General features: G+C 38.7%; 1 protein-coding gene across 1 annotated transcript in view; it reads right to left on the bottom strand.

Moving 5' to 3' along the window:
- Positions 1-8,117: 8,117 nt before the first annotated feature.
- PDCD1LG2 (programmed cell death 1 ligand 2) overlaps positions 8,118-10,127 on the bottom strand; it is a 34,190-nt gene continuing 32,180 nt past the window's right edge. The window contains exon 5 of the mRNA XM_043979916.1: positions 8,118-8,236. Within this exon, the coding sequence (XP_043835851.1) occupies positions 8,223-8,236 (14 nt within the window). The 3' untranslated portion in view covers positions 8,118-8,222. The remainder of the gene's footprint in view (positions 8,237-10,127) is intronic.

Raw genomic sequence — 10,127 nt, 5'->3', positions numbered from 1 at the left:
AAAGATAATGAGTTCCACTTTGGACATGTTAAGTTTAAGATGTCTACTGGACAACTGGTTCAGTATATCTGAACGACAGATGTGGCATTGGAGGTCAGCAGAAATTTTGGAGCAGGAAAGATAGATTTGAGAATCAAGAGCATAGAGATAGTAATTAAATCCATGAGAACTGATGGAATCACAAAGTGAAGTAGTATAGAAGGAGAAGAGAAGAGGGCCCAGCACTGAACTCTGAGGGACACCTATGGTTAAAGGGAATGATCTGGAAGAGGATCCAGCAAAGGAGATAGAGAAGAATGGTCAGATAGGTAAGATAAGAACCAAGAGAGAGTGGTGATCTGAAAACCTAAAGAGAAGAGAGTAGTATCAAGGAGGAGACCAGTGAACAACATTGTCAAAAGCTGCAGAGAGGTCAAGGAGAATAAGGTTTGAGAAAAGGCTATTGGATTTGTCAATCAAGAGGTCATTGGTGACTTTGGAGAGAACAATTTTGGGGGAATGGTAAGGTAAGAAGCTGAATTGTAAAGTTTTAATAAAAGAGTAGGAGGAGAGAAAGTGGGGGCATCTATTGTAGATGACCTTTTTAGGGAGTTTAGCTATAAAGGGGAGAAGAGACATAAGATAGTACTTAGTGGGAATGGAAGGATCAAGTGAGGGGTTTTTTTTCAGGATAGGGGTGACATGGATATGTTTGTAAGAGTAAAGAATGAGTCAGTAGACAGGAAGAGATTGAAAATAAGTGAAAGAATGGGGATGACGGAGAGGACAATCTGTTGAAAGAGAGAATGGAATGCGATCTCTTGAACAAGTAGAGAGGGTTAGCCTTCGTAAGGAGTAAGGCAACCTCATCATGTGAGACAGAGTGAAGGAGGAGAAAGTGGCAGAAGTCATGTGAGAAAAGGAAATGAGGAAGAGGAGAGAAGAAGGAGCACACAGAAAATGGCCTCAATTTTTTCCCTGTAAAATATGAGGCAAGGTTTTAGCTGAGAGAGTGGATTAAGGGGGAGCCATGGATGACCTGAAGAGAGATAAAAAGATTCAGAAGAGCCACTGTGGAGAATGGGATAATGAGTTTATAAGGAGGGTATAGTAGGATTGCCTAGCAACAGTGGAGTCTCAGTTGAGGTTGTGAACCATAAATTGGTAGTTGACCCCATGATGATAATGATGGGATTTTCTTTATCTTTGTTCAGAAGCTTGTATGTAGCAGTGTAGGTGACAAATGGTGGGAGTGATCCAAGGCTGAGGTTTGGCTGGGTATAATCAGTGATATGATGATTTGGCAAGGGATTCCAGAGAGGAGCATAGGATAGAGTAGAATTGATTCACCAAGGGGTCAAGATGGGGAAAAGAAGTTAGAGTGGTTAGGGCAAAGGAGATGGCCTAGGAAAGAATTGAGGCTCCAAGAGACTGGCGATCATGGTACAAATGAAGAGTATGTTTTGTAAGGGAAGCCGGAGGAAGAGATGAAAAGCCAATAGATTATGGTTGTATAAAGGGATTTGGGGGATTCTTGAATATAGAAATGGTACAATTATGGGTGATGACAAGATCAAAGGTATGACCATGTTTTTGTGTGTGGCTGGGGTGGGATAGAGGAGTAGCTCATGAGAAGGTGTAGGTTGAGGAACTGAATGGTTAGGGTGTTTGAAAGAGAATCAGTATATATACTGAAGTTCCCTAGTAAGAGGGAAAGAGTTGGGGAAGAAAGAAAAGTTGTGAGTCAGGTACAAAACTTATTGAATAAGGCAAAGCTTTTTAAACTGTGGATCATGATTCCATATGGGATCACATAACTGAATGTGGGAGTTGTGAAAAATTTGGCAACAGTAAAATGTTATGTATACCTTATTTTATATACCTATAGACTCAGGGATGTATAAAAATTTCTTGGCAAAGAAGGGGTCGTGAGTAGAAAAAGTTTAAGAAGCCTTGGAATAAGGAAGGAGAGTGACTTGGGCGGTAGTGGTGGAGGGGGGTGGTCTGTAGACCACAACTACTAGGACTTTGAGTGGGTGGTAGATAGGAATAGGAGAAACCTCAAAGGAAGAGAGTTTACTGAGTAATGGAGGTAGGTGGAGAACCTGGAACTGGCAATGGGAGCAAGGAGTATTTTAACACCCCTACCTCAACCAGTGAGCTGAAGAGAAAGAGTTTTTATCCTATCTTTCTTTCTCTTCAATCCCACCTTCACAATTTTACCCTTCAAAAATGGAATTTGTTTTGCTTGTTACTAATTCCTTATTTCTTAAACTTCCTCTGCCCTCTCCCTGTTCATATCTTTTCCCTAGTTGAGCTTGATGTTTTCCTACACTAATCTCTGTGTTTGTTTGTTTTTTAGTGAGGCAATTGGGGTTAAGTGACTTGCCCAGGGTCACACAGCTAGTAAGTGTTAAGTGTCTGAGGCCTGATTTGAACTCAGGTACTCCTGACTCCAGGGCCAGTGCTCTATTCACTGCGCCAACTAGCTGCCCACCCTGTGTGTGTTTTCATTGTTCTTTGCCTAGTTCAAATGAAAGTGGGAACCTGCTCCCTCCATGTTTGTATAGTCTTTTTATTGTGCCCTCAACCTATTTGCCATGCAGAAAAGCCATTCCTGATATCCTCCTGCCTCACCTTTCCTACCCCTAATGTGAAGGGTTACTCTCACTCTTCAAATTTCTTAAATTTGAGTTACTTTTAGTCTTACTGTATTCTATCTTGTGTCATATATACTTATGTATATTTCATATTATTCTTCTCTTAGAATGACTTCCTTGATGGAAGGTACTGTGTCATTTTTTCATCTTTGTGTCATCAGTGGTGATGTCTTGCACATATGAGACATTAATAAATGTTTGTTGACTTGAAAGGACAGCATGTAGAGCTGAAAGAATAACTAGAGATCACCTGGTCCAGTAAAAGGTATTCTAAGCATAGAAAGGAACCAAGTGCCATTTAGAACCATCTGTTACCACTGAAAAATGTCAATGCTTGAAGAATTGGATCCAAGAGGGCTAATGATTTCTCTTGAGCTATCTATTCTCACCATAGCATACTTACTGAACTGTCTAGACCAATTCTAATATACTTTTAGGGAATGACTTTTAATGTGAATCCACAAGCAAAGTGAGATAATTTTTTTTATCATTTTCTTAAAACTAAACTAGGGCTCCAAACAGGGGGTGTCAAATCTTTATATTTGGGGGTAGGGGTGGAGAGGGATGTAGCTTTCTGGTCTTTCATTATGCAGTACTAGAGAGACTTCTGTATACTAGCCTTTAGAACAAAGTGGAAAACAGTTAAGGATTAGATCAATAAGTTAGAATATATGAATGTATTGGAGTGTTTTTGTGGATCACAAGACATTCCCAAATAGATAAGTGGTCAAAAGATATGAACAAATATTTTTCCTTTTCCTCTTCTTTTTCTTTTCTTTTCTCTTCTTTTTTTCTTCTGGCTGGCATTTACTTATAGCTATAAAGGTATACAAAGCACTTTACATACATTATTTCATTCATTCATTTAACAAACATTTATTAAGACTGTATTATGTGCCAGGCACTGTACTAGGTTGCTGGGGATATAAATACAAAACCAAAAGTATTTCCTGCTCTCAAAATTTTTTAAAAAATTATTATTTATTTTTATCATTAAAAAAAATTTTGAGTTTCAGATTTTCTCCTTTCCTTCAGCCTCATCCATTGAGAAGGCAAGCAATATGATATTAATTATACATGTGAAATCATGCAAAACATATTTCCATATTAACCATGTTGAAAAAAAAAGCAAAAAAAATAAAGTGAAAAAATTATACTTCCATCTGTACTCAAAGTTCATCAGTTCTCTCTCTGGAGGTGGATAGTATTTTTCATCATTAGTCTTTGGGAATTATCTTGGACATTGTATTGATCAGAGTAGCTAAGTCTTTCACAGTTGATCATCATTACAATATTGCTGTTACTGTGTACAGTGATCTACTGATTTTACTCACTTCACTCTATATCAGTTCAAACTTCCCAGATTTTTCTAAAACCATTCCCTTTGTCATTTCTTATAACAAGAGTATCCCATCAAAACTCATATACCACAACTTGTTAAACCATTCCCCAATTAACTTTTTTTTTTCAAATGGGGCAATGAGGGTTAAGTGACTTGCCCAGGGTCACACAGCTAGTACTTACTCAAGTGTCTGAGGTCAGATTTGAATTCAGGTCCTCCTGAATCCAGGGCTAGTGCTTTATCCACTGCATCACCTAGCTGCCCACCATTCCATAATTGATGAGCATCTCCTCAACTTTCAATTCTTTGCCAGCACAAAAAGACCTGCTATAAATATTTTTGTATATGTGGGTCCTTTTTATCACTGCCATCCCTTTTCCGTATCCCCTTCCCTTCCCTTCCTATTTTCCTGTTGGATAAGATAGATTTCTATATCCAATTGAGTATGTATATATTTATTCTTCCTCTTTGAACCAATTCTGATAAGAGTGAAGTTAAAGCATTGCCCTCCCCCATTTCCCCCTACACTATAAAAGCTCTTCCTTGCATGCCTCTTTTATGTTAAATAATCCCTCCATTCTTCCTTTCCCTTCCTCCTTCTTTCAGAGCATCCCTCTTTCTCACCCTTTAAAAAAAATTTTTGAGATCATCCCAACATAATTGACTCACAACCATGGCCTCTGTCTATGTAAACTTCTAATTGACTTAATAATAATAAAAGTTCTTAGAAGTTACAGGTATCATCTTTCCATATAGAAATATAAACAATTTAACTTTATTGATACTCTTGTGGTTTTTCTTTCATGCTTGCCTTTTTATGTCACATTTTCTATTCAGCTCTGGTTTTTCATCAGGAATGCTTGAAAGTCCTCTATTTCATTATTTTTTCCTCTGAAGGATTATGCTCTGTTTTGCTAGGTAAATTATTCTTGGTTGTAATCCTAACTCCTTTGCCTTCTGGAATATCATATCCAAAGCCCTCTGCTCCTTTAATGTAGAATCTGCTAAATATTGTATGATCTTGACTCTGCCTCCATGATATTTGAACTGTTTCTTTCTGGCTGCTTGCAAGATTTTTTCCTTGACCTGTGTGTAATTTAAATTTCTAAATGTAGGTTCTAATCTGTTCCCCCAGTTTTGGGGGGAAACTGACTAAAATCACTGATAAACAAGTTTAGGTTTTTAAGGGTTTATTGAAAGATAGTAAAAGAAAGAGAAAGATTTAGAACAGAATTCCTATAACCTGGCAATCCTAGCTTTCCTAACTCCCCTGTGAAGTCCTCTGCCGCCACGCCAATCTCTCCAGCCAAAAGAGATGGAGCTCCCTGCGAAGTCTCTGCTCCCTCCTTCCTGTCCCCTCCCAGAAATGGGAGGTTCTTCAAGCTGATTGGCTGACCGGGCCAGAAGGTGGTCAAAGTTCAAAGTTATTAGCTTCTGAGAACCAAGCTTTCTTAAGTACACTTAAGTATCAGCCAGAAGTGCTTAGAATCTAGTTAACTAGAAGTCAGCCAGCAGCAATCCAGTCAGCAGTCAGTCACCTTATCCAATTCAATCAGTTTAAATTAATCTCCAGGTGGGCTCCTGAGTATCTGCTAAATCTCATCTATCACATTCCATTATCTTGACACACCTGTGGGTGCTGGAAGTTGGCTATAATATTCCTGGGAGTTTTCATGTTGAGATATCTTTCAGGAGGTGATTGATGGATTTTTTTCAATTTTTTATTTTACCCCTGGATATTGGCCCAGTTTTTCTTGATGATTTCTAGAACTTTATTACCGGCAAGGCACCACTATCCTTCTAGTCACCTAGGTTTGAAAATTTAGTGTCATCCTAAAATTATTATCACTTTCACTCATCCCACATATCCAATCAGTTGCCAGATCTTGGTGTTCTTATCTCAACATCTCCCACACCCACATAAACATTGCTTTACTTTAAGCCCTCATCATCACTTGCCTGGACAATTGTAATAACCTCCCAACTGTTCTCCCTCCCTTATCTCTCCCTGCTCTAATCAATCCTCCACACAACTGCCAAAGTAATTTCCCTAAAATACAGGTTTGATTATGCCACCCCTTATTTAATGACTTATAGCAGTTTTCCATTATTTCCATAAACTTCTCTATCTTGGCGAATACCAAAAGCCTTTTACAACATAGCCCTAATATACCTTTCCATCCTTATCATGTATTACTTCAAACACTGCAGTAGAGTCAAACTACCTTTCTTATTGTTCCCCATGAACAGTACACCACATTTTCTATCTCTATACCTTTGCACTAGCTGTCCCCCATGCCTGGAATGCACTCCCTCCTCATCTCTGCCTTTTAGTGTCCCTTGTTTCTTTTAAAATCCAAATCAAACAACATCTTCTATATAAAACCTTTCCTGATTCACCCTCCTCCTCGATAGTGTCTTCCCTAATAGAAAAACATCTTGCATCTATTTTGTTTCTATCTGTATATGCACGTTGTATCTTCAAACCTGTCCTTACCCCTGAGAAGAAAGTATATAAATATGAAATAGTCCTCCAAACCAGATGGTCCTTGAAAGCCAATTCACTGTTGTCTTTGTATTATCAGCAATTAACATTAAAAGGCAGACACATACTAAATGCTTGTTGACTGCTCAAAGGAACTAGGATAACTTTATTAGTGTATAACCTGTTGATGATTATTTTTATTCCCATTTCAAAGATGTGGAAGTGGAAGTGGAGATATTTTAGGAGGTATAGAGAGGTTGTAATGTGTTCTCATTGTCACATAATAAGCCATGAAGGGAGTAATATATAGTCTGTCCATGAATTCAGCACTTTGTCTATTAAAGCCACCCACCCCAAATCACTGGACAAAGTCAGATATCTACATAAAATATATTAGAAGTATCTTTAAATGAAAGAGGTTCAGGGCAAGTTTCAGTTATCTGGAAAACTTACTTCTGTATAACAAGAAGGTCATTCCCTGAGGGCAAATTAGACATGGCTGCCACATCAACACTTCTATATTTTTAGTCAATATTAAGCATTGGGTAGAAAGAAATTGAAATCACAAATGCATGATTTCAACACTGAATAATGACAGACTCAAGTCGCTATAGATAGGTGTTTTGTTTTTTTTTTGTGGGGCAATGGGGGTTAAGTGACTTGCCCAGGGTCACACAGCTAGTAAGTGTCAAGTGTCTGAGGTCTGATTTGAACTCAGGTACTCCTGAATCCAGGGCCGGTGCTTAATCCACTGTACCACCTAGCTGCCCCCATAGATAGTTTTTTAAGTGATCAATTTTATTATATAGTTTGGAGGACTATAGCATATTTAAATACTTTCTCTTTAGTAAAATACCCTCAGGAAGCTCCCAAAAGGCCTATGGTTACTAGATGCACATTTTGTCTCTGTGTTTGTTGGTTCCCTGGCACAGAGCTCATAACCTGAATTAGACAATTCTTAGATTATGGGGGAGAGACCAAATATCACCCTTTCCCCAACAGAGGGAATCTCGTTGGCATTCTGTCAATTTCTATGTAAGAATACATGCTGACTCTTCTCTGTTCTTCTTGAAATCTCTCCTTTCCAGTACATTGGGGAGAAATGGTTCTCTGGTTTCAATCCAATAGTGATGGAAAAGGGTCTTGGAGCACTAAACAGGGATCAGGGGCCACCAGGCCCTAACTCTTTCCAGAAGAGAAGTCGACCAGTGATCAAGAAGTGCTTCCAATAGGGTCTTCAACCCAAATATACATTAACTGAACAAAAAAGGCAATACACAGGATACCATTGATATTGAGTGCCCAGTATCTTGCTTTGTGACAGTTGGTATCGATAAACTTAAGAAACACCATGACCAGGCTACATATCACAGCACCTTGGAGAGGTTTAGTGGTATGTTCTTGCCATATTACAGGGTTCAGTTAACCTTTTGTGGGTTTAAATCTAAAGTGCAGTGCAGTTTAAAAATATATATATATATATATATATATATTTATATATTTTTTTTGCGGGGCAATGGGGGTTAAGTGACTTTCCCAGGGTCACACAGCTAGTAAGTGTCAAGTGTCTGAGGCCAGATTTGAACTCAGGTACTCCTGAATCCAGGGCCGGTGGTTTATCCACTGCGCCACCTAGCCATCCCTAAAAATCCTTTTTGAAAAGTGCAAGCTGCAGGTGTAGCAAACTGAATTACTCATTAGTCTTTAATTCATGTCTCTTAAATTTGTCAAATCCAAAAATTTCCAGCTCTTGAGATCACAGGTTCAGACCTAAAGAAAAAAAAAGATCATCAGGTTTATTTATTTATTTGAATGAAAACCCTAAATTGTTTTTTTGTTTTGTTTTTGTTTTAGTGAGGCAATGGTTAACCCCAATGGTTAAGTGACTTGCCCAGGGTCACACAGCTAGTAAGTGTTAAGTGTCTGAGGCCAGATTTGAACTCAGGTACTCCTGACTCCAGGGCTGGTGCTCTATCCACTGTGCCACCTAGCCTCCCTGAGTCTTTTTTTTTTTTCCTAAATTTTTTTTTTTGTCCTAAATTTTTTTTTTAACCCTAAACTTCTGGAAAAAAATCTAAACTCCATCCATTTTAGTATTGGGGGGTAGCATGGAAAGCACACTAATGTTTGACTTCTGATTTCAAGGACCCCATTATCTTGGATAGATACACTCCTGAGAGGACAGAAGAGGTCACAGAATGTGTTGTCAAGGACATAGCTATTGGCAGCTTTCTGAAACAGAGCTACCATTGCATGATTCTGTGGTTTTCTGTTTTAATGAAAAAACAGCTCATCATATGGCTCAATACATTCAACTTCTCCAGAAGGATATGCAACACAGAGACCAGGGAAAAGCATTAAAGCAGTCATACTAACCAGACTCCCTAGAAGCTAAACTGTTCTGCCACAATGAAGTATCACCTTATTCTCTTACTTTCCCTCCTATCAACACAGTCAGGTCCAGAGTCACTTTATAAGGACCACTTTAGGAAGGATAGCCAAGAGATTGGGCTTTCACTGCTATTATTCTTTGCCTGATGGTAGCCTCAGTGTCTGAGAAGTCAGGGTCCTTGGGGCCATTACTGCTCCCTTTCTACATCCATCTGTAACTCATCTGACCTTCCTCCCTGATTTTGTTAACAACTAGTCTAGTTTTTGAACATCGGGAGTTTAATTTAATTTCTAATTTGCTTTGTGGCCTTGGGCAAATCACTTCACATCTCTAAACCTCAGTTTCCTCAGTTGAAAAATGATCTCTAAGGTCCCCTTCATCTCTGACATTCTATGATCTTAGTAAATAGCTGCTCTCAGAATAATTTTGTTTTCCTTTTTTTTTTTTTCCCAGCAGGGCAATTAGAGTTAAGTGATTTGCTCAGGGTCTCACAGCTAGTAAGTGTTAAGTGTCTGGGGTCAGATTCGAACTCGGGTCCTACTGAATCCAGGGCTGGTGCTTTATCCACTGGCCACCTAGCTGCCACCTTGTTTTCCTTTTAATGGAAAGAATGAAAGGTGATAAATGAAAATGGTATCAAGATGTAGACTCACCTAAATTGCCAATGATCTCATAATTGTCAAATCTTCTTCAGACTCATGCTTTTTAAGCTTTCCACAGCATTTCAAACTGTTGATTACCTCCTCCTGGATATTCTCTCTCTTTTCTAGGTTTTCATGATACTGCTCTTTCCCGGTTCTCCCCCTACATATCTGATCTCTCTTCAACCTCCCTTGCTACTACTGCGTTCTGACAAAAGATAGAGAAAAAAGAAAAGATCCAAAATAATGATTTGGCAGAACAGCCACTGTTTGTTTATGTGACTTCTTCATCCATGTCCCATCTGCTAATCATGGGTATTCCCCCAAGGATCTTCTTTTCTTTTTTCCTCTATCCTCTCTCAGTTGGTGATCTCAGTACGCCCCATGGGTTCAGAGGATTCCCAGATCTATCTATTAAGCTCTAATCTCTCCTCAGCTATCATTCCACATCACCAGATTTTGGTCATTGTAAATTGGATGTCCAGAAGACATTTCAACTTCAAATGTCTAAACAAGAATTTATTTTATTGTTCTCTGAATCCTCCTCCCTTCTGAACTTCCTCATTACTGTTTAAGGCACTGACATCCTTCCAGTCACCCAAGGTGACAACTTCAGAGTCATCTTTAA

The sequence above is a fragment of the Dromiciops gliroides genome, chromosome 1, assembly GCF_019393635.1.
Source record: "Dromiciops gliroides isolate mDroGli1 chromosome 1, mDroGli1.pri, whole genome shotgun sequence".
Classification (NCBI taxonomy): Eukaryota; Metazoa; Chordata; class Mammalia; order Microbiotheria; family Microbiotheriidae; genus Dromiciops; species Dromiciops gliroides.
Note: the sequence above shows the minus strand (reverse complement) of the source record. Positions and strands in the feature narration are given on the sequence as shown.